The 27168-nt window shown below is 55.3% G+C and overlaps 1 protein-coding gene across 3 annotated transcripts; it reads left to right on the forward strand.

Moving 5' to 3' along the window:
• Positions 1–218: 218 nt before the first annotated feature.
• Positions 219–26314, forward strand: ZER1 (zyg-11 related cell cycle regulator). 3 transcript variants are annotated; one of them, XM_079789556.1, is made up of 17 exons: positions 230–337; positions 728–883; positions 9191–9442; positions 10653–10803; positions 11014–11450; positions 11771–11947; positions 12821–12935; positions 13086–13232; positions 13553–13726; positions 17333–17548; positions 18207–18248; positions 18397–18516; positions 19647–19762; positions 20110–20298; positions 21371–21468; positions 23079–23181; positions 24729–26313. In XM_079789556.1, the coding sequence occupies exons 3-17, from the start codon at positions 9285–9287 to the stop codon at positions 24784–24786; spliced, it is 2301 nt and encodes a 766-aa protein (XP_079645682.1). In that variant the 5' UTR covers positions 230–337; positions 728–883; positions 9191–9284; the 3' UTR covers positions 24787–26313. The 3 variants fall into 3 exon arrangements, with proteins under 3 accessions (XP_079645683.1, XP_079645681.1, XP_079645682.1); XM_079789557.1 differs by lacking the exon at positions 728–883 and having other exon boundaries at positions 219–337; positions 13553–13720; positions 24729–26314; XM_079789555.1 differs by lacking the exon at positions 728–883 and having other exon boundaries at positions 219–337.
• Positions 26315–27168: the final 854 nt, after the last annotated feature.

A 27168-nucleotide genomic window follows, 5' to 3' on the forward strand; every position in this document is an offset into this window, starting at 1 on the left:
AACCCCGATCACCCGAGCGGGCCCCCCAGACTGCCCTGAGGCACGTGCTCACCTCCGGGGTGGGGACGCCCCTCTGATCCCTCCTGCCCCGGCACACGGGTCCGGGATCCCGGAGGGGAGCCCCCGGAACCTTCTGCCGCCGCCGCCCGCGTTCGCCGCGGGACCCTTCGCGAACACCGGTCCGCTGTTGCTAAGGGGCGGCCCCGGAAGTGACGCGCCAGGGGTTTGTTGACAGCGGAGGCGGCGGCGGCTGCAGGCTCCCAGCCGTAGGAGCCGGATCGGGGGAGGGGCCGGGCCCCGGAGCCAGCACCCGGCGGCCTGCAGCCCTAAGGGCAAGGTAACGGCCACGGGGTCCCCCGGGCGCGACCCCCTCCCGCCGGGGACTCCCGCCCCCGGCAACCCAAGTTCCGCCTTGTCGACCCCCATCCCCCTCAGACCCCGTCCCTTGGCCTGACGACATCCCCTGCCGGCCCGGGCCGCATCCTCCGCTCCCCCCGCTCCTCCGCGGCCGGGCGAGGAAGCATCCCGGTGGATCCCAGAGCCCAGGGATGTTTCTGCGTCCTACCCCTTCCCCTCCTGCCTCCTTCCCTTCAGCATCGCTTCAGCATCGCAGCTACAACCACTTGCACAGGTCCATCTCGGCCAATGGTGGGAGGGCTTCTTCGTCCTCCACCCATGCTGCCAGGTCTGAGAAATGTGCCTTTAATACTGAGCTCCCTTCCTCCAGAGAGAAAATGACTCCCTGTTGAATGCCCCTACAAAATGGGGGATCCTGTAGGACGGCCCCTCCTACCTGTTGGATGAGCTTAAGTTCCCCCAAAGCCGTGCTTCAAAGCTCAGGGACGGTTTGGATTCTGGATCAGCTCCTACAAGGGATGACAAGGTGCGGGGAAACCCAACCACCCAGCCGGGTGGGAAAGCGATGGGGTGGGGTTGCAAACCTGAGGAGCGAGGAGCCGGGTAGGTGAGTTGAAACTGAAACTGCTGGCCACTGGAGCTCTGTGGGTGGAATTTGACTTGGCTGCTCTTTGGCCCACGGTGTCCAGGATCACCCGTCTTTGCCGGTGCCTGCCAGCACGTTTGGTTTTCCATCTGATTGTTCTCTTCGGGGCTCCAACTAGTTAGAATGAGCATTGAAGACAGGCTTCCTTTAGAGGAGGAGGTGGTAGCTAGGAGAGAGGGGCCTCTCTGTGTTGGTTCATTGCTTTATTCAGCAAAGAATAAACATCATATGTAGGGTGGCCCTGGAGATAAAGAAGAGCCAGGGCGCACAGGCACCCTTTTATAGAGGGCGGTCAGAGAACGTGTGTAATTAGTCGATATCTGGCCAGAGACCTGAAGGGAGCCATACAGCTCTCTGAAGGTAGAGCATTCAATAGCAAGTACAAAGGTCCTACCTGATGAGGACAATAGGGCTGGAGTAGAATGAAGGAGGAGAGGGGTGGTGGATGAACTCAGAGAGGAGTGGGGGACCAGATAGTGTTGGGGAGGATATCAGGGACTGTCTGTGTGATGCCAGGTCATGGGGTGTCTAATGGGGCACCATTTCAGAACTGTGCTAACGTGAAATGTCTGGTGCTTGGAGAAAACAGATTTGTTTTAGATGACAAATGGCCATTGTGCTCTGGTCTTGAGTTGTAAGTACCCTTTTTTCTATCTCTGTAATGATTATTGATGGAATAAATACAAAGAGGGCAGCCATGGAGCACTGTGGTTAAATCAGGTCATGCCATTGCTTCCTGGTTGTGAGAACTTGGGCAAGGGACCTTTTCCACCGCAGTTTCCTCATCTGTACAGGGAAGATGGTAGCTTGGTCCTGGCTTTTTAAAATTATATATATATATTGATTTCAGACAGGAAGGGAGAGGGAGTGAGAGATAGAAACATCAATGATGAGAGAGAATCATGGATTGACTGCCTCCTGCACGCCCCACACTGGGGATTGAGCCCACAACCCGGACAAGTGCCCTTGACTTGAATCAAACTTGGGACTCTTCAGTCCGCAGGCTGACGTGCCAACCACTGAGCCGAATCAGTCAGGGCTTGGTCCTGGCTTTTTGATGACAGTGGGAGGTGATGGGGACTTTTTAAAAGGAGCTTATCAAAACCCCATTCTGGCCGAAACCGGTTTGGCTCGGTGGATAGAGCGTCAGCCTGCGGACTGAAAGGTTCCAGGTTCGATTCCGGTCAAGGGCATGTACCTTGGTTGCGGGCACATCCCCAGTGGGGGTTGTGCAAGAGGCAGCTGATCGATGTTTCTCTATCATCGATGTTTCTAACTCTCTATCCCTCTTCATTCCTCTCTGTAAAAAATCAATAAAATATATATTTTTTAAAAAACCCATTCTGCTACATAAAACAGGCAAAATACGGTGTTGAAATAAATATGAAGACAGGTTGGTGAGGGCAGTATACGTTGGCCTTAGATGTATGGTCAGAGCATGTGTGGCTGACCTGATGATGGAGATTGTCCATCCCAGAGGTTCCCAGCAGAGGCTGAGATTTTGCAGGTTGACCTCCTTCCCACCCCCCAAGTGTAGACCTGAGTCTGACAGGCGGAGTGGGGCATTTGGGGGAGAGGATTTGAAAATGAAAAGTCAGAGCACATAGATGCTGAAAGCCAGCATGTTGGAGCTGGATTGTCGGACTAGCGATCTAGGTCAGGGTTCAAGCCCCTGCTGTGCTTCTGGCTTGCTGTGTGAGCTTGGGCAGTTACATCCTGTCTGGACCTCAGTTTTCCTGTCTGTACACTAATTCTGACGGCTACCGGGAGGATGAAATGAAACGAGGTTCTGAAAGCCCTCTACAAAGGTAAAGGGCCATTCTTGTTAGCGTCACCAAGATTCTGCAGCTTCAGTAACTGAGCTGTTCTCGATTCCTGAAATGCAAGTTCAGAGTCTCCCCCTCGGTCATCTATTTTAGGATCACGAAGCTTCAGAAATGAGCAGATTTTCCAGCTTCAAAAATGAGCAGAAGAGTCTCTCCAAACATCATTCTTTGGAAATTGCTCCATAATTATTGGTTACTACCTACTTTAAAAAACATTTTTAAAAAATATGTTTTTATTGCTTTTAGATAGAGAGGGAGGGAGAGGGAGAGAGAGAGAAACATCGGTTGAGTGCCTCCTGCACCCCCCTAGTGGGGATCAGGTTCGCAACCCGGGCATATGCCTTGACCGGGAATTGAACCAGTGACCTCTTAGTTCATGGGTCGACACTCAACCACTGAGCCACACCATCCAGGCAGTTGCCACCTTCTTCCCATCATTTCATGCCATGTCCTCACCAACCCCATGAGGTAGGTACATTTGCAACACACCGACAGGTAAGGACCCTGATGAATATTGAGGGTGTAAATATTGCCTGGGCACCCTGTGGAACTATGTCTCCCCCCCCACAACCAACCACACCCTCACTGTTGTCATGGAGATCTCAAGGATCACACAGGGTCCCTGCCTCAGGAAGCTTCCAGTCCTTAGCAAACAAACAATATATGTCCACAGGACGGTTCCCAGCGATGTCCAACCATCTGTACTCAATGCCCAAGGACGCTCAGTTGTAGGGAGGCAGTGAAGGCTCACGCCACAGAAGGGAGAGCTGAGGGTTGGAGAACCCGTTCGTGCCCATAGCATGATGGTAGAGAGAGCCAGGCACTGGGGGACCTTAGGCAAGTCATTGTACTTGTTTGAACCATAGTTTTTTCATTTAGAAAAAAAAAATTATTACACATCCCTCAAGTTATGTATGGCTCCAATGAGAAGATGCAGGGGAAGCTCAAACCACTGAGTCTTGAACTAATGAGTGTGTGTATACATATTGGTGTGTACATCTGCATAGTCCATGGCAAATGACTTCACTACTCAGCCTCAGCTGCCTCGTGTGGTTGGTGAATCTGCAGAGTTCTTGGAATATGGTGGTCAGTGTGGGTGTGATGGTAATGTCTCATTAGAACCCAGGTAACCCCCAAGGCCCCGCTGCCTCCAGCTAGCACCAGCGAGCGGGGATGACATTCCTCCTTCACTGCATTTCCATATCTTCCTAACATGACCCACCCTACAGACTTAGACTCTGCAGGTCAGCCCTCTGATGCTCACCTGCACCCCTGCTCCCCAGAGTCCCCTGACATTTGCCTTGACTCCCCTCACAGCAGCCTCCTACCCCCAAACCTTCCCTGTGATCCCTTCCCTCCTGGAAAGCTTCCAGCCTCTAAATAGGGCATTTGTTTGGGGTTCTCCACCCCCCGCTCCTGGGTGAATTTTTCACAGGTGGGTGCTGCTCCAAGGCTCAGAGCTTCTGGCCCCCCAGTCCCTGTCGGCTGGGTATCAGCGCTGGCGGGGTCCCCTGCTCCCTCCTCTGGACCTCACTTTCTCTTCCCTCCGTTTGGTGGATGGAAGACTGAATGGCTTGGTGAGAAGCACAGGCTTGGTTTAGGGTTGCGTCCATTCTTGCCAGTCACTTCAGGCAAGCCTCAGTGTCTTCATCGGAAAATGGTAACTCTGGCAAAAGCAGACCTTTATTCTGTTGGTGCCAGGCACAGGCCGGACCCTGTGGATCCAGGAGCGTGGGGCCAGGGGAGGGGTCATTAGACAAATGGTTACGCAGGTGATGGATTAGCCACGAGTACAGTGTCCTCGGGAATGCTGTTTGTTGGTTCAATAGGAGACCGTATGAGATAAGCGCAGCCCCACGTCTGAAAGTCACCAGTGTGGAGGTGGCGGCTGCTGCTGCTCTCTCCTCTCCCTGCTGTGTCCCCTCCCTCCCCCCGTAGGATGTCACAGGCTCACGATGGATCCAGTTTTAGAGAACCTGCAAGAGCAGGGATGGCAGCGTTCTCACCAGGTGCTGCTCTGGCACCATCAGTTCCCTCTGCCCCAGGGCCGGAACCCCTGGTGGCCGGTGTTGAGGAGTGAGGAGCCGGGGCGGGGCGAGGTAGCTGCCTCTGGTGGGTGCCAGGCCTGCAGCTGGGTGCCGCACAAGTGGCCGGGCACTCCAACGCCCAGGCTCTCAGCCTCGGTGCCAGCTTGAGGACGGCTCCTTCCTCCTCCAGCCCAGCCAGCCCCAGGCAGCATGGTCGGCGCTGCCACAGGCGGTTAGCAAATGGTGCCCTTTGCCTGGTTTGTCTTTTGGTGGCTTTGGCGGCTGAGGAGCAGTTAGGGCAGGGCAGTGGCTGGGTGGCTGGGTGTGGCCCTGCAGAAGAGGCAGAGCTCCGTTCCAGCCACGAGGTTCCTCTGTGGCCACCGGGTGCCTAGCACTGTCCTGGGCAGGTGGGCAGGGAGGACACGAGAGCGTCCACGTGTGGCCCAGCCTGCAAGCCCCGTCCCTCCCGCAGGCAGATGCTGACACCCTCTATTTGTCAGGCCCGTGGGGTGCAGCCCTTCCTTTGTCCAGCACGCAGCCGGGGAGTTGGGCCGTGGAGCCCGCGCCCCACGCCGTCTGTCTCCTCAGCCTGTGCACAGCTCTGCCTTCTTTCAGGAACGCCTTTCCCCTCTCTGCCCACCCCCAGAGTTAACTGTGACTCATCTTCTGGGTGGCAGCTGCAATGGCACTTCCAAGGCAGGTCCCCGGCATAGACGCAGAGAGCCCCAGGTACCTCCCTCCCCTGAGAACACTGGTCCCAGTTACGTGGGGGGGGTTGGGGTGCCTCCTGGGTGGCTGGCTGTCCCCCTTCGGAGCCACTGTGCTTCACCAGGATAAAGCCCTTGTCTGGGTTCGTTCGCCATTGGCTGCACGGCGCTCACTGGATGGTTACCGAGGGAATAAGTAAAGGCCCTGGGCCAAGCCCAGGAATGCAACGCCAGGCAAGACGGTCTGGTTGCCGCTTCGTGGAGCTGGCCGCCTGGCAAGGAAGCCAGGTAGTTAGCCAGCACCAGTGCAAAGCGTGGACTATTATGGTATGGCCTTTGGGGCCACGGCAGCTACACTTGGCAGTCAGGGGGGGCTTCCTGGAGGAGATGGTGTCGACACTAAGACCTGAGGGTGCTTAGGCATCAAGTAAGCAAGGAGGAGAGGTCAAAGGTGGTGGGCTGGAGTGGTCCGTGACACTTCCTGCAGGAGGGACGAGAATGTGTATTGGGGGGTGGGAGCAGTATTTGGTAGAGAGTGGAAGTTAGTTAAATTTGGATGGTCCCAGTTGAAAGCAAACCAACTGAGCAAAGGTCTGAAGGTGACCCTTCCGGCCTATCGCCAGTGCAGTGGAGGAGGCCAGGCCAGTTAGTGGGGGTCTCTGGGCACTGGGTTGACCAGAAGGCTGGTTCTAACTCTGGAGGCCCTGAATGATGCTTAAAGAGATCGGACTCATCGGTCTCCAGCTGGGACTGTCTCCCAGCCAGCAGTCTACCCTCTGGCTCCAGTGGCCCAGGCAAGAGAGGCTGCTGGGCTCTTGAAGATCTGAAGGCAAAGGAAGGCCATGCCCAGGGCCCAGGCAGCCTGCTGTGCCTCCCCTCAAGGGTGTCCCATAGCCAGTGGGACAGCTGGCACAAGGGCCTGTGGCAGGATTCTCAGGCGTGGGCAGCACGGACCTAAAGCTGGACAGGAATGGACTGCTCTACTTGGGGACCAGGGCAGGTGATGATGACTATGATAATGTTAATAACAACACTGGCTTTTTATTGAGAACGACTATGTGCCGGGAACTATGCTAAGCCATTTCTGTGTCATTCCGTGTTATCTTCACAAAGTGCTCAGAGGGCACAGAGAGGTGGAGACACTTGCCCAAGTTCCCGTTCTTTTTTTTTTTTTTTAAATATATTTTATTGATTTTTTACAGAGAGGAAGAGAGAGGGATAGAGAGTTAGAAACATCGATGAGAGAGAAACATCGATCAGCTGCCTCTTGCACACCCCCTACTGGGGATGTGCCCGCAACCAAGGTACATGCCCCCGACCGGAATCGAACCTGGGACCCTTGAGTCCGCAGGCCGACGCTCTATCCACTGAGCCAAACCGGTTTCGGCAGTTCCCCTGTTCTTAAGCAGCAGGGCTGAGACTGGAAACCGAGCTCTTACAGCAAGCCCACCAGCAAGTGGTGGCACCAGAACTCAGAACTGGCCATTGCAAAGGGCCTGGTGCTCCGTGGCCGCCACTGGATTTCCTGAGCAGCCTGCTGCGTCAGGGAAATGCTGGGCCTTAAATTCCAAAGCCCTTCGAGAGATGATGTGATGGAGTACAAGAGACCAGGCTCAAATCCCAGTTTGGACCAGTAGCCTCTCTCTGAGCTCGAGTTCCCGCATCTGTAAGATGACATCATAACCACCTTTTGTTATACACTTAGTCGTGTGAAACCTGAAACAGCATTTTCCCGAAGTCTCATTTACTCCAGCAGCCCTGTGAAGTGGGGGTTTTATCCCCCTTTTCTACAAATTGTGTATATATCATTGGAAATACCTTCTACTCCATGGCTTGCCCTTGCTCTTCCTTTTTTTTAAAAAAAAATATTTTTATTGATTTCAGAGAGGAAGGGAGAGGGAGAGAGAGATAGAAACATCGATGAGAGAGAAACATCGATCAGCTGCCTCCTGCATGCCCCCCAGTGGGGACCGAACCCACAACCTGGGCATGTGCCCTTGATTGGAATCAAACCCGGGACCCTTTGGTCCATAGGCCGACGCTCTATCCACTGAGCCAAACCAGCTAGAACTCTCTCCCTTTTCTAAGAAAAAAAAATTTATTGATTGATTTGAGAGAGAGAAACCTTGATTTTGTTGTTCCACTTATTTATGCATTCATTGGTTGCTTCTTGTACGCGCTCTGACCAGAGATCAAGCCTGCAACCTTGGTGTATCGGGACGACGCTCTAACCAACGGAGCCACTCTAAAGCCATAAGATATGCTCCTGTGTTTTCTTCTAGAAACCTTACATGTAGGTCTCAGGTCCGCCTCATATTAACGATCGTGTATGTACGAACAGAAGCTTCTTCGGTGCAGATCGGCTTACCGTTTTCCCCTTCTGAGTCCTGTTTCAGAAACCTTTACCTACCTCAGTGTCATGAAGATAGTAGGAGACTTCATTTTTTACATAACTGTTTTATGGAGCCATTATTTCTGTATCGTACAATTCACCTATTTCAAGTAGATAAGTCAGTGGTTTTTAGAATATTCACAGAATTGTGCAATCTTCACCACAATCAATTTTAGAACATTTTCATCACCCCAAAAAAGAAAACCACAAAGCCATTCACAGTCACTCCACATTTCCCCCAACCTCCCGGCCCCAGGCAACCACTAACCTACTCGCGCCTCTGTAGGTTCCCCTGTTCCGGCTAGACGTTTTATATAAATGGAATCACAGAATCATATGTGTGCATGGTGCCTCTTGTGACTGGTTTCTTTCCTTAGTATAATGTTTTCAAGGCCCAGTGTTGTATGTATCTGTACTTCATTCCTTTTACGGCTGAATTATAGTCCATTGTATGGCTAGACCATTTTTGTTTGTCCACGGCTAGACCATTTTTGTTTGTCCACTCATTAGTGGATGGACATTGTGTTTCCATTTGGGGCTATTATGAATAATACCACTATGAATTTTAACGTACAGCTTTTTATGTGGACGTATATTTTCTTAGGAGGAGCCTGATTCTTAATCATATAGAATGAGATTCAGTGATAACGTCTATAAAGCCCTGGCACACACTAAGTGTTCAAACAGTGACAGCTTTATACAAATTAGGTTACACAGCAGGGGCCCTGGCCAGGTAGCTCAGTTGGTTGGAGCATCATCCCCATGTGCCAAGGATGCTGGTTCAATCCCTGCTCAGGGCACTTACAAGAATCAACCAATGAATGCATAAATGGGCGGAGCTAAGAATTGATGTTTGTCTCTCTCTCTCTCTCTCCCCCTCCCTCCCTTCCACTCTCTCTGAAAAGCAATGGAAAAAATATCCTCAGGTGAGGATTAACAAAAAAGAAAGCCCCTCTCATCCCCACCCAAACATTGGGTTCCCAACACACACGTCTGTCCACAGACATTTGTGAAGGCATAGAAACACTTGGAGAAGGCCCCTGCTCTTTGCAGGTCAAATCATACAAATCAGCAGAGAGGGGCAAAGAGGAAGTCAGGAATCCCGGGGCCTGGTCTGCTGACCTGCCAATCTGAGTGTGGCATCTGGAGCCTCAGTTTCCCTACTCAGAGAGTAGACATAGGACAGCTGGTGGTTCTGGCCCTCGGGCTCACTTAGCTTCTTTCCCATCCTCTAGGCTGCGGCTCTGCCAATGACCCTGTGAGCGTTGAGGAGTGACTGTTGTCCCCGGAGGCCCCTGTCCTGGAGCGGCCCACCTTCCTGCCCCCAGCATGGCGTCGGACACTCCCGAGTCCCTGATGGCCCTCTGCACCGACTTCTGCCTGCGCAACCTGGATGGCACCCTGGGCTACCTGCTGGACAAGGAGTCTCTGAGGCTCCATCCAGACATCTTCCTGCCCAGCGAGATCTGTGACCGGCTCGTCAATGAGTGAGCAGGCCTGGAGCTGGGGCAGGGGCACAAGTCTTCGGATGAGCATGCGTGGAGAGATTAGGACAAGTGTGTGTGCACCATGTGGTAGTGTGACCATGGATATGTGTGTGTGCACGCACATGGGTGTCCATGGGTGTAGAATACTGGTGTATCTCTAACTGTAAAGTTGTGTGTGTGTGTTATGAAGGTGTGTGCACGTGAAGGAATGGGTTGGTGTACACATGGGTTTCTGCAGCACAGGGAATATTACACCTATGAGAGGGTATAGAAGCCTGCACATAAATGAAGTTGTTTGCTGCCCTGTGTGTGTGTGTGCACACCGGAGCCTGTGAACACGTGACTGTGTGTGGACATACAGGCTTACACACTAGTGCCCAAATGGACCCATGACCAGGGCTCGAATCGTTCAGAAAACCTTTATGTGGCCCTTCCAGAGGACTCCCCACTAGCAGAGGCTCCTAGAAGCATGACCTGGGTTCAGTGACCTTTGGGATGTCGAGACGCCCCAAAGGGAACTTGCTAGACCGGACAGTTGCACATAAAGTGGGAACCTGTGTGTGAGCTGAGGACAGAACCCAACTTAATGTGGGTCAGGCAGCTCTGGGTTGATCACTTTGTAGACCAGAGTTATGGCCATTTTACAGATGAAGAAACCAAAGCCCGGAGAAGCTCAGTTACTTGCATGAAGTTGTCCGGGTAGTGACTAGCCAAGCGGGATTTAGATTCCAGAGTGTTCGACTACAAAGCCTTTCCCACCAAGACCAGGGTTCTTGCATAAGCTGGTATCTCGCAGGGTTTACTGAGTGCTTGCCTGTACCCACCTGGGAACTCCATCCCCCTAGACTTAACTCCTGTGGGGAAGGGTCCTGGGAGGCGCTGGCTTAGAGAAGAGGTGTGTGGACAGTATGTTGGTTATAGAAGTGCCTATGGTTTTGGGGGAAGAGCTTGGGGTTTGCTATTGGTAAGAGGCACCTTCCTCACCAGGAAGTCTACCTTTGGACTCCTGGTTCCTGGAAGGGGTCGGGGCTTAATCTCACCTGTAGGGTAGTCAGGACCCAACCAGATACTATGGAGAAGAGGAGGAGGAGAAGGAGGAGACAGGGGTTGCTGCTGGGGTGGTCAGAGAAGGCTTCAGGGAGGAGGGGGCTTATGCCGGGCCTTGCGGGGGAGGGTGCCCCTCCCCTGAGCCAGGCTTTCTCCCTCCCAGGTACGTGGAGCTGGTCAACGCTGCCTGCAACTTTGAGCCACACGAGAGCTTCTTCAGCCTCTTCTCAGATCCTCGTAGCACCCGCCTCACCCGCATCCACCTCCGCGAGGACCTGGTGCAAGACCAGGACCTGGAAGCCATTCGCAAGCAGGTAAGACCTGCCTGGCCAGGCACGAGATGGGCATGGGAGGCGCCCGAGACAGACAGTGCGTCGGGGCAGGCCGATCACCTGCAGGACAAGCACCCCAAGGCCCGTCCAGCGCTCTTCCCCGTTGTGCAGACCCCTCCACGGCCCCCTTAGCCCAGGGCCGGGCCTAGGGCAGGGGCCGGCAGGGTGATGCCGGCGCTGTCCCTCCCCCAGGACCTGGTGGAGCTATACCTGACCAACTGCGAGAAGCTGTCGGCCAAGAGCCTGCAGACACTGCGGAGCTTTAGCCACACCCTGGTGTCCCTGAGCCTCTTCGGCTGCGCCAACATCTTCTACGAGGAGGAGAACCCGGGGGGCTGCGAGGACGAGTGCCTCGTCAACCCCACCTGCCAGGTGCTGGTCAAGGACTTCACCTTCGAGGGCTTTAGCCGCCTTCGCTTCCTCAACTTGGGCCGCATGATTGACGGGGTCCCCGTGGAGTCCCTGCTGCGGCCGCTCAGTGCGCTGGCTGCCTTGGACCTCTCAGGCATTCAGACCAGTGACGCGGCCTTCCTGACCCAGTGGAAGGATAGCCTGGTGTCCCTTGTGCTCTACAACATGGACCTGTCGGATGACCACATTCGTGTCATCGTCCAGCTGCATAAGCTGCGGTGAGCAGCCCACCCAAAGCTCGCTGGGGTGGGGGGGTCGGCGGGGAGGTTCATGTTGTCAGTCCCAGAAGGGTCATGAGCCCTGGCTAGGCAGAAGGTGGACATGGAAGAGACGTCCCATTTCTTTAACCCCACGTGGCAGCTGGATCAGGGCTGGTCAGGGCACCTGGGTCCCAGTAGGATTTTCCCCAGAATGCCCTGCAGCATTGTGGTAGGGATGGGCCCTCCCCTGCCATGGACTGAAGCAGCAGGGTCTACAAGACAGCCCCAACCTGTGTCCAGCTCCTGATCTGTGGCCCCCCCGCCCCCCCCATCTCTAGACACTTGGACATCTCCCGAGACCGCCTCTCCAGCTACTACAAGTTCAAGCTGACTCGCAAGGTGCTGAGCCTCTTTGTGCAGAAGCTGGGGAACCTCATGTCCCTGGACATCTCTGGACACATGATCCTGGAGAACTGCAGCATCTCCAAGATGGATGAGGAAGCAGGACAGACCAGGTGGGGCCATGACCCTTCTGGGACTGACAACATGAACCTCCCCCCTGACCCTCCCCCCCCACCCCCCCACCCCCGGTTGCCGCGGGTACCACTCAACAAGCATTTCGCAAACGCCCTCTGCCAAGTGCTGTTCTGGGTGCTGGAGATAAAGAAGTGAGTGAGGCCCTGCCCTGTCCAGTCTATGTGCCAAGCCATTATCAGCACTGGTAAGGGAGGCACGGGCTTCCCCTGAGGACCAGGAGAGAGGGACGAGGAGGCATGGCATCCAGGCTGTCTTGAAAGTTCATTGTGAGTTCAGAGGCTGGGTGTCCTAGCAGAGGGAACAGCATGTGCGGAGGCTAGAAGGTGCAAGCGCCAGGAGTGACTGGGGAATTGTGGCGCTCAGACTGGCCAGAGACAGTGCAGCGGTGTTAAGGCAAGGCTGGCGGTACCGGCCATGTGGTAGGTGCTGCAGCAGATAGGCTGGTTCCGGGGTTGGCGGGTTGAGAGATCTGATTCAAACCCACCCAGCTGTCATTGGCCACAGGCCCTGTCTATCCCCAGCCACACTTCAGCGGGTTTGCTTGTTGGGCAGGTCCCTTCATGATGGTTGGTGGAACCAAAGGTGACATGTCCTCACTAGAATGGCAGATAGTTTTTTCCAAAGGTGACTACAGCCATACCTCCCATCCCACATGCTCTGCCGTGTGACCTTGCTACCCTTCCATCAAGAGGTAGGGTCTATGTCCCCTGCTCTAAAAAAGCAAAAAGCTGAGCTGGAGTCTAGAAGAGGGTCCCTAGTAAACCCCCAAGCCCCCCAGGGAGCGGCCCACCTTCCTGTTGAGCCTGGGGCGGCCCCAGGCCTCGGGCCACTGACCCAGCACCTCTCCCCAGCACCGAGCCTTCCAAGAGCAGCATCATGCCTTTCCGGGCTCTGAAGAGGCCGCTGCAGTTCCTTGGGCTCTTCGAGACCTCCCTGTGCCGCCTCACGCACATTCCGGCCTACAAGGTGGGAGTGGGGAGGGAGGAGCAGGGAGCCCTGGGAGAAGGGAGGGGTGGGCTCGGGGCCCCAGTGTCTGACCTGGGCTAGAGGCGGAGCCAAGATCTGGGGCTCCCCCATGTGGCCTCTTCCCGGTGGTCTGAGCGTGTTCCTCCCCAGGTGAGTGGTGACAAGAACGAGGAGCAGGTGCTGAACGCCATCGAGGCCTACACGGAGCACAGGCCCGAGATCACCTCCCGGGCCATCAACTTGCTCTTTGACATCGCGCGCATCGAGCGTTGCAACCAGCTCCTGCGGGCTCTGAAGGTCAGCCGCGCCCCAGAAGCAGTGGGGCCTCGGGCTCCCACCGTCCCCACCTGCAGGATCCTGGCCTCAGCCGTGTGCCCAGGGCCCCTGTCCCTCCTCTACGTCACCCGATCCCCAGGACACCCGCAGTCCTACCCCCAGCCCACCCCGCAGTGCCTCACCTGGCCCAGCACTGGCCTTGTCCCAGGACCGTGGCCCTGCCCCACCTTCTGCTCCCCAACCTTGGACCTGTGCGGGCCCCCTCGGAGAGCCCTAGGCCTGTCCCTGCACAGCTTTCACAGGACTTGCCAACCTGAGCCCCGTACCCTGTCTTCCTGTAGCTGGTCATCACAGCCCTCAAGTGCCACAAGTATGACAAGAACATTCAAGTGACAGGCAGCGCCGCCCTCTTCTACCTGACGAACTCCGAGTACCGCTCCGAGCAGAGCGTCAAGCTGCGCCGCCAGGTCATCCAGGTGGTGCTCAATGGCATGGAATCCTACCAGGAGGTGACGGTGAGCCCCCTGCCGCGGTCCTGCATGCTCTGACCCAGCCCCCTCTCCTGCTCCCCCTGCGGCCCAGCCCCCAGCCTGCTCGGAGGTCCCTTGATGCTATGCTTGCTCCCACCCTTTCTCGCCTGGCTCTGCACTGCCCTTGTCCCCACACCCCTCCCCTACAGCATCACCCCTCCCCTACAGCATCACCCCTCCCCCACAGCATCACCCCTCTCCTACAGCATCACCCCTCCCCTACAGCATCACCCCTCCCCCACAGCATCACCCCTCCCCTACAGCATCACCCCTCCCCTACAGCATCACCCCTCCCCTACAGCATCACCCCTCCCCCACAGCATCACCCCTCTCCTACAGCATCACCCCTCCCCTACAGCATCACCCCTCCCCCACAGCATCACCCCTCCCCTACAGCATCACCCCTCCCCCACAGCATCACCCCTCCCCCACAGCATCACCCCTCCCCTACAGCATCACCCCCAGAATCTGGGACCTGGCATCCAAGGCCCACTAACCCGCTCCATGCCACTGTCACCCTCCACCCAGGACCCTGCTCCTGCCCCTGGGCCTCTGCTCATACTGACTCCTCTGCCCTCTGCCCAGTAACATTCTGCGGGGGGCTTTTTTCAGTAACTGCTTTTCTTATAAAAATAATAAAGATTTTTATTATAGAAAAGTTATAATTATAGACATAAAGGAAAAACCCACCGTCCAGAGCTAGCCCGTTAGCACTGCCGCCGCCGCTCTGGGTTTCAGCCGGTGGGTCTTTACTGAGTGAAGGGGCTCACTCTGCATCATGCTGGTGTAACGTGATTTCTGTTTCAACAGTCTCGTGGTTGTGGGCCTCTCCCATACCAACCAACGTTTTGCAACAAAATTTTTTAAATAATGTTTGTTTTCTGATTACAAAAGCAAGACACTGAATGCTTAGAAAACAAATTCAAGTAAAAAGAAAGTGTAGTAACTAGGAAGTAAAAGTTGCTCACAGCCCCAGCTCCCCTCCCCAGACAGCGGGTTCTAACCTGCGTTTCACAGTCGTTGGTGTCGGCCTAGTGTCAGCGTCCTCAGCCTGGAGAGGCCGCTCTGGTGCTGGCTGACCGCTCAGAGGCCGTGGCCAGCCAGCCCCACCCCCGAGGGGCCAGAGGGGGCGCCCCAAGTGTCGGCTGCGGTTGTGGACTCAGCCCCGTGGTGGAACATTTAGGTTGCTGTTTCATTGCTCTTCAGTGAGGCTCTGCTGGCTGTGCGTGACTGATCACCCGTGTGCTGCATGTCTAAAGCAGAATTGTGGGGCAGTGGGATGTGCGTTTGGAAGCATTGGGTGTGTGTTCTCCAATTGCCCTCCAGGAAGGCTGTGGTGGGGATGCGGCCCCCGCAGGGATGGGAAGGCCGCTTTCCCACAGCCTGCCAGCTCCAGGGCAGTTGTTTCCACACGGAGACCAATTTTACAATCAGGTAAAAGGGGCATCTTTTTTAATGAAAAATAATGCTACTTGAAGACTCTCAAATGAATTAATAAACTCTATCCAAGAAATGGAAATTAGAATAACAAGATATCACATTTCATCTCAACGTGGATGACACCCCACATTGACAACGGGGAGGGGACGAGCACTCGCACTCTCCACGGGTGAGCTATGAGTCGAACAGCTCTTTAGAGGGCGACTGTCGGACCTGCCAGAACTAGACGTGCACTTACTGTCGGCCTCGGTGTCCCACAGTCAGAAATCTTGGAGGAAAGGATATGCATACAGCCACCTTTTTTTTTTTTTTTTTTTTAGAGAGAGAGAGAGAGAGAGAGATATCAATCGGTTTTTCTATCTATTTATGCACTCATTGGTTGCTTCTTGTATGTGCCCTGACCAGGAATCAAACCCACAACCTTGGTGTATCGGGATGATGCTCTAACCAACTGAGCTACCCAGCCAGAGCCTATATCCACACTTTTTGGTTAAGTAGAGGTTAATGGAAGCTAAAACGTTTCAGTAATAGGGGTCTGGAAAAGTAACGCACGACCCACCCCCCCTGTGGGATAGTAGGATAACTCTGTACATTGGAAGGTGCTCCCTGCAGATGGGTGAGTGAGGAGAAGTTTGGGACCAATATGTATAATGTCTTTTCTGCCTCTCCTCTCCCCCAGGTATATATTTGTATTTATACAGTAGAAAAAAATCTAGAAGAATGTACACCAAACTTTTTTTCTGAATATATTTTTATTGGTTTCAGAGAGGAAGGGTGTGAGAGAGAGAGAAACATCAGTGATGAGAGAGAATCATTGATCAGCTGCCTCCTGCACGCCCCACACTGGGGACCAAGCCTGCAACCTGGGCATGTGTCCTGACTGGGAATCAAACCGTGACCTCCTGGTTCATAGGTCGATGCTCAACCACTGAGCCACCGGCTGGGCTAAACACCTTCAATTTTAAGAACTGTGTGCTCCCTCTTGGTCCAGAGACCCCGCGTAGAGCCAGCAAAAATGGCCTTGGACCACAGCCTGCCAGACACAGGTGTCGCTTTACAGCCCTGCTCCCCACAGGCCCCCAGGCTCCCACATGGCAGAAAGAGGAAGCCCGTGCACCCAGCTTTTAACAGTGATTACTCTGGGAAAGGAAGTGGGGGGCTAACTTTCTGCTCAGATAGTATTATTTGAACTTTTTAAAGGAAATAATGCTTTTATAAAAACTTAAAATACTTTTTTTCTCAAATTAAAAAATACATGTATATTGTGGGGGGGAGACCAAGAGTTAACCACGGGTGATATCTTTTCATTTACCTAATTAATAAAGTATGGTGAACTTCCAGTATCTAATGAGAGAAGATTAAGGAAATTAAATTACAAGGAAAATGTGCTGAGAACACTGAAGATAAAGCCTGCAGACAACGCAAAGAGAAATGAGGATGTGGAACCTCTAGAGCTGGAGTGAGGGACATGAACTGGCACAGCCATTGGGAAAACAGTCTGGTGTTACCCGGTGAAGTTGAAGACACACACACCTTGTGACCCAGAAGCGTCACCCCACACGTGTGTGCCTAGTGGGGCCCATGTGCATGGACACCCGGATGCATGTACAAGATATTGTTTGAAGTAGTCAAAACATTGAAGTCCACCAGCATAGAGTGGATGAGTGAATTGGAATACTATACTGCAATGAAAAAGGAATGCCTTTCAGCTACTTAAAACAACATGCTTGATCTTGCAAACCTATGGTTGAACTAAAAGAAGCAAGATGCTGGGAAATCTTTCAAATGGAAAAGCAGGGGTTGTGGGCGTCTCTAGTGGGGAGAGGAGCTTATGATCTGAAAGGGACATTCGGAGGCTTCCGGGTGCTGGCAATGTTCTATTTCTTGACCCAGGAGGTGGCCACATGGTTGTTGAAATGCTTGTCTGCTTTATGATTATTTGTAAATTGTACATCTGTTATTGTATGCACGCTTCTCTGTGAATATTGTGTTTCACAATTGTTAAACGTGTTTTAAGGAAGCCTTGTCTCCTCTTCAGAAAGCCTTCCTGGACCACCACAGCTCCGGAGGGTCCCTCACCTCTAGAGAGCCTCCCAGTTCAGCTCGAGAGTCTGCCCCTGACTGTGCCCCCCTTGTCTCTGCCCGGCCCAGGTCCAGCGGAACTGCTGCCTGACCCTCTGCAACTTCAGCATCCCTGAGGAGCTGGAGTTCCAGTACCGCCGGGTCAACGAGCTCCTGCTCAGCATCCTCAACCCCACTCGGCAGGACGAGTCGATCCAGCGCATCGCCGTGCACCTGTGCAACGCCCTGGTCTGCCAGGTGGACAATGACCACAAGGAGGCCGTGGGCAAGATGGGCTTCGTTGTGGTGCGTGCAGGCGGGCTTCCCCCACCACCACCCCTTCATCCGTAGCCCCACTGCCGCGTGAAGGAGTCCAGCTAGCCACTACCAAAGGAAGAATTTCCTGTCGGAGCATGTTGCTTACGACCCCATACATGTCCTCCACCTAGAACATTCTCTCATCCCCCTTAGCCCCCTCTTCGCCCATTGGTCACTCCTGCCTCCTCAGACCAGGTGCCTGGATGTGTCTTCCCGACTGCCAGTGAGCTCCGTGGGGAAAACCGCTGTGCTCGCTCGTCCCATCATTACGTCCAGCACTTTCTAGCATAAGGCCCAGTGCACAGTAGGGAGAGAGTAACTATTTGCTGAAGAGGGGAAGGAAAGAATGGGGAAGAAACATCCAGTCTCCTTCATATTCTCACGGGGAGGCTGAATCCCCAGAGAAGGAGGCCGTGCCCAAAGCCACTCAGGGAGTCAGGGTTGAGCCAGGACTAGCACCCAGGCCTCCTGATGCCAAGTACCAAGTCTGTGGGTTGCCCTTCTTCCAGCAGCCTCCCAGCAGAGGGGCAGATTGGGTCTGTCGGGATGTGTTAGCCAGGAATACAACTGCTGTCAGTCCTGGGGGTGACCGGGGGATGGGAGCTCTTGAGGCCTGGCCCCTGCAAGTTCTCTTCTCTGCCCACAGACCATGCTGAAGCTCATCCAGAAGAAGCTGCTAGACAAGATAGTAAGTGGAGTCTTCCTGGAGCCCCTCATGGGACTGGTTTGCCCCGGGGGTGCCCATGTTTTGTCAGGGGAGCCCTCCCTGGGAGCCAGGAGCCGCCCGTCTCAGTGAGCTGTGCTGAGCCCCCCGCCCCCCCTCCCGCCCGCTGCAGTGTGACCAGGTCATGGAGTTCTCCTGGAGCGCGCTCTGGAACATCACGGACGAGACGCCCGACAACTGCGAGATGTTCCTCAACTTCAACGGCATGAGGCTCTTCCTGGACTGCCTGAAGGTAGCGTCTCCCGCAGCCTCCGTCCCCACCCCGCCCTCTGGGGTTCCCACCGGAGGCCAGCAGGGGCCACGCACAGGCCCACCAGCCCAGGGTTTGCTGCCAACAGACGCTCCAGAGGCCTTCCCTGACCCAGCGGCCTGGCTGGGCCCTCCCTCCCGGCCCTCCCTCCACGGGCACCGCCGCCCCTCTCCACAGCGCCGCCTCAGGCTGCCCCCCCCCCGGCCGGGGTCCATCGGGACCTCAGCTGGACAGAATTCTGTCCAGTACAATGGTCTGCTCATCCTGAAACACAGCCTTTGTTTTCTTACTCTAGTTTCTAAGGGGATTCCATTAAACTAGTATTTTTTAAATTCTTATTTTTTGTTAATCCTCACATGAGGATAATTTTTTTCCATTGTTTTTCAGAGAGAGTGGAAGGGGGAGAGAGAAAAACATCAATGTGAGAGACACACGTTAATTGGTTGCCTCTTGCACGTGCCCCGACAAGGGGTGGGGAGTAAACTGCAACCCAGGTACGTGCCCTTGACTGGGAATCGAATCAGAGACCCTTCGGTGCTCAGGCCAACACTCTAACCATTGAGCATCACTGGCCAGAACTAAACTAGTATTTTGAGCTTTGGTAAACAGAACCAAGTTTGTCCCATTCACAATTTTAGGTCCCATCTCCACTCAGCCTTTGATTTTTGTGGCAAGGAGCCCCCACCATGTTAATCCCTCACAGTGTGTACCCAGCACTGCCCTGGGAGCACTAGAAGGTAGGAGGGCAGCATATCGCACCCCCTCTTTGTCTAGTCGCAGTGGCCAGACAGACGCTCATAAAGCGTCTAGGTTAAGAATACCAGACTAGCCCTAACCGGTTTGGCTAAGTGGATAGAGCATCGGCCCTGCGGACTGAAGGGTCCCAGGTTCGATTCTGGTCAAGGGCATGTACCTTGGTTGCGGGCACATCCCCAGTAGGAGGTGTGCAGGAGGCAGCTCATCGATGTTTCTCTCTCATCGATGTTTCTGACTCTCTGTCCCTCTCCCTTCCTCTCTGTAAAAAATCAATAAAATATATTAAAAAAAAAAAAAAAAGAATACCAGACTAATAAAGTACTAATTGATGTGCCCGATGGCTCTCATTTGGCCAGGAATTCCCCGAGAAGCAGGAACTACATCGGAACATGCTGGGACTCTTGGGAAATGTGGCAGAGGTGAGGGAGCTGCGGCCCCAGCTAATGACTTCCCAATTCATCAGTGTCTTCAGGTTGGTACTTCTCTCCTTTGCCTTTTTGCCTTGGCTGCCAGGATGCTCAGAGTTCTAGTCTGTGCTTAGTAGCAGCAATTGCTCTTAGCCTAGGTGTTTGTTATAAGTATTACCTTCCCTCTATAGTATGGTTTCTGATTCTTTCAGCCTCCAAAAATGGTCCTCTCGTGGCTATGTCTTACATTAGCGCCCTCAGATCCCTTTTAGAAGCCCTCTGGGTATGGACAATAAGTGACAAAGAAATCAGTAGTTCCTCTGGCATGTGGTTTGTAAGTTGGGGTCCAGCAGCTGGTATCTGAAGAGGGATTTGGGGGGAATTGGACTCCATTTCTCTCCCTTCTTGGCAGCAATCTGCTGGAGAGCAAGGCCGATGGGATTGAGGTTTCCTACAATGCCTGCGGCGTCCTGTCCCACATCATGTTTGATGGGCCCGAGGCCTGGGGCATCTGCGAGCCCCAGCGGGAGGAGGTGGAGGAGCGCATGTGGGCAGCCATCCAGAGCTGGGACATCAACTCCCGGAGAAATATCAATTACAGGTGCGGAGGCGGGTGGGGTGCTTGGACAGGAAGCTCTTTCCCTGCACCTGGTCGGAGCCGCTGGCCTTCCTTCTAGTCCTCTGTCGGGTCTTCCTTACTGAGGCAGAGTCCCCAGGCAGCAGAGCAGAAAGGCACGCGCCCCCGCCTGCAGCCCTGTGTCCCAGTCTCCCTCCCCGCAGCTGTTCCGTGCAGATTTCACCCCTTTCAGTGCAGCTGGCTCAAGGCGCACTGTCTGTGGCTCAGTTTCCAGCCACAGGTCGGGGTCTCCTCAACGTGTTATGACTGGGTCCCTTCCTTCCTTCCTTTTTTCCTTCCTTCCTTCCTTCCTTCCTTCCTTCCTTCCTTCCTTCCTTCCTTCCTCCCTCCCTCCCTCCCTCCCTCCCTCCCTCCCTCCCTCCCTCCCTCCCTCCCTTCCTTCCTTCCTTCCTTCCTCCCTCCCTCCCTCCCTCCCTCCCTCCCTCCCTCCCTCCCTCCCTTCCTTCCTTCCTTCCTTTCCTCCCTCCCTCTCTCCCTCCCTCCCTCCCTTTTTCTTGGTGGGGATGACTGGGTCACTTTCTGGGGGGGTGGCCCATCTGATTGGCACCGAAGTTGGAAGCCCACATTGGGAGGAAGGGCTCACGCTGTGGCTTTGGTGACGCTCCAGTGACGGCATTCCCGGGAGAGATGAAGTGGGATCACTGCCCCAGGGGGTTTGCAAGTACCTTTTGGGGGCTTTTGGACATGCGTGCTGATGGCCCAGGGAAGGTCGTTGTCAGAAGTGGTCACACCTTCAGCCTCCCAGGGCACACCCCCTCCTCCTCCCCCCGCAGGCTAGGCCACTCCTTGCTGAGGCCCCCGTTTCTGCACCACCTCGTCTGTGTCCCTCTTACCTCCCTTACGTGTCCGGGCCCTTGACCTCTCGCACAGGGAGCAGCCTTGCAGAGCCTGAAGTGGGTTGAGGGCCAGATGCCCCATCCCCTGCGCCCTGCTGGCCTGCTCACAGTTTGCCTACAGGACCCCTCAGGGAGGAGAAATTTCAAGATGCACTCCCCCAGCCCCGGCCCCGGAGTGACCTTGATTTGTCTTCCTACAGGTCGTTTGAGCCAATTCTTCGCCTCCTTCCCCAGGGCATTTCCCCCGTCAGCCAGCATTGGGCCACCTGGGCCCTGTACAACCTTGTGTCTGTCTACCGTGAGTACCCACTGGCCTTGGTCAGACCCGGGGACACCCCAGCTGAGGGCAGCCTTGCCCTCCGGAAGCTCATAACCCAGCCTTGCCCTCGGAGCACTAATGGAGAGCTAACATCAGTGTCTGTGCCTCGGAGCACAGCCCTCGCTCTCCAGAATTTGTAGGGCGCACAGCATAGTGGCTGGCCCGGCCCTATCACCAGAGCAGGCCTGGGACGGCCACCCAGAGTTCCCAGACAGCTCTCTTAGTGTCTCCTGCTTCCATATGAATGGTCAGAAAGGCAGAGTGGGACCCACCCAAACAAAAAATCCTGGAGAACCGGAAAGAACCTTAAAACAGCACTAGCTTGCTTCCTCAAAGAGAGCCTCAGCCTCCCTCCCATAGAAGAGCCTGAGCTGTCCTCGGCTCGGCGACTTTGGGGGACATGAGAAAGAGGGTGCTGCACTAAGACTGTGATGGCGGACCAGGTGTGACCCCGAGTCCCCTCCCTTACTGGTTATGTGACCTGATGTGGGTTCTTTAACCTCCTCTGTGAGATGGGGATAATGATGTCACCTACCTCGTAAGACTGATCTGGAAAGAGAACTAACAAAGTGCTGAGAGCAATGCTCAGTCCTGTTAACCTGCAGCGTGGATAGGCATTCTGGCTGGGGGCGGGGGGCAGACAACCTGGGTTTGAAAACTGGCTCTACCACTTGCTGTGTTACTTTAAGCAGGTTTCTGGACCTCTCTGTGCCTTAATTGTCTCATCTTTAAGATGGGATAATAATAATAGCACTTACCTCATAGGATTGCTGTGGAAAGACATGTTAAAACGCTTAGAACATACTGACTGTTCACTAAACAGTAGCCTCTTTTATTATCAGTTGAGGTTAGTCTTACTAAAAAGTAGCACCTTACCGCAAAGAGGCAGCGTAGCAGAGGAAAGAGCCCTGAACTGGGACTCCCTCGGACAGCTCTGGAGTGACCGTGGGTGAATGACTTCATCTCTCTGAACCCCAGTTCTTTCATCTGTGAAATGGAGACAGTAAGATAGTTCCTGCCACACAGAGCTGCTGCAGGCCCATTGGAACCCCGTGTTCTCCACGGAGTGTAAGCCCTGGAATGCTCCTGGTTGGAGTGAACCAGAAACCCCCCAATGGAAAGGCCTGGTGTTCCCGCCTGCTGGCCACCTGAGTCACCTGGTGGTCTTCTGTTATAAACAAGCACATACAGGCTCCTGGATCTGTTGAATCAGAATGCCCAAGGGCAAAGCTTAGGAATCTTATTTTTATAAAACTTCCCAGAGAACGGAAGCCACCAGTTTAGGTGATATTTTCCATAGAGTGAGCTGGGGGGGGGGGGGGGGGGGAATGCTGCTGCGTACCAGAGTTGGGAGGAGCTTTTCCAAGGATTCACCCCTTGCTTCCCCCCCCCCCCCCCCAGGTCCACTCGGGCTGGGCAGACATGGCTCTTCCCAGATTAGAGCAGGGCCCTCGCCTGGCCTGCGCCTTTGTCCCCCCCCCACACACACACTCTGAGAGGCAGTCCTCACAGCAAGGGAGGGGTTCTGGGCCACAGGCTGAGCGAAGACCCACCCTGATCCCCTGCTGTCTGCCCCTACCTCCCCACAGCGGATAAGTACTGCCCCCTGCTGATCAAAGAAGGTGGGATGCCCCTTCTGAAGGACATGATAAAGATGGCCACGGCGCGGCAGGAAACCAAGGAGATGGCCCGGTAAGAGACAGGCAGTGTTTCTGCCGGAGCCTTGATTTGGGGGGCTGAGGGCCACTGCAGGCGGTCAGGAGATGAGTTGAGCGTGGAGGTGGACGGCACATTGATGTCCAGCTGGGGCCTCCCTGAGTGTCATTTCAGCCACAGTGTGGCCATCAGCAAGTCAAATCAGAGTCTTCCATTATTTCTGGCTAAGACATTCCAGCAGAAGGGAGGGAGCAGGGTGGTCACGCACATGCTAGAGGTGAGGCAGGGAGAGTGCGAATGTGTGTCTGAGTGCGAGGTCCCTGCAGAGTCAGGCCCTGCCCTGCTGTGGGCTTTTCGCTGCGGAGTCTAAGACGCACTGGTCCTGACCTCACAGTGACCCGCACGCAAGAGCCTTGTGGATCTGCCTGTGTCAGCATCACGACCTTGCTTCCTCTAGGACCCATTCTAGGAGGGAGCGTGCTTAGGTTTGCCCCAGTTCCTGACACGGTGCAGAATACAGGGTCATGGAGAGGGGCCTGGAGCTCTTGAGTCTCGAAAGACACGACTGGGCTGGGGAGTGTTGGCTGTTTCTGCAGTTCTTTTTGGCAAAAGGCACAGCTTAAACATTAATTGACAGATTTATCTGATTTAAGAATAGTAAAATAAGTGGTTCGCACATTTAATCTCCCTAAAGAATCATCTGGGAAGATTGTCTGCAATGTACAGGCCCCAACCTCGATGTTCTCTCCCAGTGGGTGTGGGAGGTGGGCCTGGGGACATTCGCTGTCAATGGGGTCCCAGGAGGTCTGAGAAGCACTGGGTAAGACTGGCCCATAACCTACCCGCGTCACTGGATGTCTCTGTAAGACCTGAGGCGTGTATCTGAGCTGCTGTGTGACAGCAGCTGTGACTGACACGGAAAGGGTGCTTCGGAGAAGTCACTCCGCCTCGTCCCAGCTCCTGTCCACGCCAGGCAGCCCTTACTTCCTAAAGCGCTCCGGACGCTCCTTAGCTCAGAGGCTGCAGTGAACAGCACCGCCCCCACCCACCCCCCAGCCAACACCAGAGGCTGTGTCGCATGGGAAGGCCATCGGGTCCAGGTGGCACCTGAGCGTGGTGGGGCAGCAGGTCCCAAGGGCCAGACCGCAGTGGGTGAAGGACTCGAGGTCTGAGCACGAATGGCTGTTCCCAGATGCGGCAGATGTCGGCCCTGGGAGTCTGGTGTGCCGTCTGGGGGCCATTAGACTGTGGGGAAGAAAAGGCCTGAGTGTGCAGGGAGAAGTGGAGAAGAAAGGCAGGCTGAAGAAAGGATCGGGGGTTTGGAGGTCAGACTTGAGCTGATTCAGGGGAGCCCCTGAGGCCGAGGGGGGGCAGGGCCTAGGGAGGAAGGTAGGAAGACGGTACTGATGGCCACAGGTACCGTTTCCTGGGTGCTCTGCACAGGCCGGCCACTTGGCCAGCCACACACCACCCAGTCAGCATCATTGTTAACATCTGCTAACAAACTCAGAGGCCTGATCGGCGGGGAGGGACCTGGCCCACCGGCCCAAGCCCGCCTTCCAATGCTCTCCCGTTGTCTCCAGAAAGGTGATCGAGCACTGCAGTAACTTTAAGGAGGAGAACATGGACACGTCCAGATAGAGGCCTTGTCCCATGGCCGCCACTGCTCTGGACACAGGCCGGCAGGCAGCGCTCAGCCCAGCCGGCGCCCCGCCGGGAGCCTCCCACTGGATGAAGGGACACGAGGACTTTTGCACAACTGACGCTTTTCCTTACATTAGTGAGATATATATATTATATATATATATTATTTTTTTTTGTTAGGAAGTGTGAAGTTTTGTGTATATGATTTCTGTACAAAAACAAAAGAAATACTCCCTGAGTCCTTGTAGCTTCCTTGGCCATTCTCAAGCCCCAACTCAGCCTTCATCGCTGCCACACTCCCCCTCCCCCAACTCAATGCCCCTAACGTTGCGAGTGTGCGGTCCTCCCCCAGTGATCTCAGACCCTGGCCTCGCTTCCTGTTAGGAGGGGCAGCAGGCTTTTAACAACCCACTCCCGCGCCTCGCCCACCCACCAGAGCCTGAGAACCGCGTCTGGGTTCCTGAGGGCCGCTGATGGAGTTTAGGGATTAAAACCGACCCCACTGAGTCCCCTGAATGCCTTGGTGCTCCCAGCTGTGGGCCATCTGGGGCAAAGAAGTGAGCTGTGCCTCAGCCCAGGCCCAGGCCGCCCCAGCCCCGGAGGCCCCTCGAGGAGCGGGGCTCCCCGTGGCCCTGCTGCTCTCTGGCCAGGCCTGCCTGAGGCCAAGCTGCTACGGAGGCTGTTGCCTCCACCAGGTCCCAGGCAGTTGAAGGCCCCAGTCCAGGGCGGGTCCACTGCCCATTCTGCCAAACATCTCCAGAACCTGCCCCCGGCCTGGGAGCCAGCACCTTCTGGGACCAGGGGCTCGCTCCCCCTCTGGCCCTTCGTCTGCCCACAGCACCCACGGTGCCCAGGCACCACACCAGCAGAACTGAGCCTGCTTCATGCCCCCTGCCTGCCCACTGCGCACAGGACCCCCCTCCTCTCAGGCAGGCGCCCCCACGCGGCGGCAGGCAGATGCCTCCAGACCAGCAGTCGGCACAGCCCCCAGCGGAGACCCTCCTGTGCTGCCCTGCGGCTTTACCTTGGAAAACCCGGGGCTGAGTTTCAGAGAAGTGTGAAGTGTGAGCCCCAAATGTATCAGAATCTCTTGTGCTCCCTCAACGTGACTCCGAATTGCTTCTCTCGTGGGACAGTGGGGTGAGGAGGCTCCTCCGAACCAGGGGCCTGGAGCAGGGCTGACTCTGCAGGCAGCCCTGGGGGCGTGGCTTTTCTTCCCTCCTCCTTCCCGGCCTGTTGCTGGACTCTCCTAGCACTTCTGCAAGGAGCAGCCCACCCACCGGAGAGGCACCTGGCCTTCTCCTCCGGGAGTCTCCCTCCCAGCCCTGGGCAGGGGCAGCTGCCCTGCATTCCCAGCTCGGCGGACGGACGGCCCGCAGCTGGCACTCCCTTCCATGCCCAGGTGGCCTGAGCCAGCCCCCTGGGCAGAGCTCACATGCATTGCTTTACCACCTGGGCCCTGGGTAAATGTCTGTACTTTGGGGTGTCACAGAAATACATTTTTGTGAAAAGTGGAGAAGAGCAGAGTGTCTTTTTTTGTGTGGAAGGGGTGGGGTCAGGAGAGGGGCCACGTTCTCTCTGCTCCCCTGTGCCCAGACTCAGGGTACAGCTGGCAACCAGCACGGCCCTGCCCAGGGCGGCTCGGTCTGATGGTAGAGACCAACGTTAGGCACGAAGTTCTGACCCTGTGTGTGATGGGCAGAGAAGGGAGCCCAGAGGCACCTCCTGTGGGCTGGTGGGAGTGGGTAGGGGGTCGGGGGTCGGGGAAGACAAGTTAGCTGGGCCACAGTGCTTCGGGGAGAGGAACAGCCCCTATGGGGGCCCGGGACAGCATGGTGTTCCTAATGCAGCCAGGGAAGCTTCTCAGAGGAGTGGAAACACGTGTGGGAGGTGAATCCAGGGAAAAGACGAGGCAGCCAGGCTGGGCTGTGCAGGGCCCAAGGGAGGAGCATCGAGACAGAGGGCCCGGCCATGAAAAGGGCCTTGCAGGGAGGACCTCGAGCAGCCTGTGGGGCTGCAGCCGAGTGGAGGAACGAGGGGGCGAGCAGAAGTCACTGGGGCCAAATCACGAGGTGACCACACTCTGGCTTGGCCTAGGATGGTCCTGGTTACACTTGTCCCGGGGTGACCTCCGTGCCCCTGGGGTACACCTCAGGTTGCACCCAATGGGGGAGGGCCATTGCATGAAGAACAGATCAAGGGGAGCCATTCCCACAGGTGCCAGGTGGGTGTGTGCCCAGTGTCCAGAGAAAAAGATTCTCTCCTTGACCAAATTTTAGCCATGCTCCTCAGCCCTCTTCCCAACTAGGCCTCAACCTTGACCTATAAAAACCACTACAGGCTCTCAAGCTCGTGATACCGCCGGCCTCCCTCCTCCCA

Source organism: Cnephaeus nilssonii (assembly GCF_951640355.1).
Source record: "Cnephaeus nilssonii genome assembly, chromosome: 14".
NCBI classification, from domain to species: Eukaryota; Metazoa; Chordata; class Mammalia; order Chiroptera; family Vespertilionidae; genus Cnephaeus; species Cnephaeus nilssonii.

Coding starts and splice junctions, on each gene's coding strand:
- ZER1 (XM_079789555.1), top strand. CDS start 9,285: ATGGCGTCGGACACTCCCGAGTCCCTGATGGCCCTCTGCACCGACTTC. Junction 10,804..11,013: donor TGGAAGCCATTCGCAAGCAG/GTAAGACCTGCC, acceptor TCCCTCCCCCAG/GACCTGGTGGAGCTATACCT. Junction 19,763..20,109: donor CAATTCATCAGTGTCTTCAG/GTTGGTACTTCT, acceptor CCTTCTTGGCAG/CAATCTGCTGGAGAGCAAGG.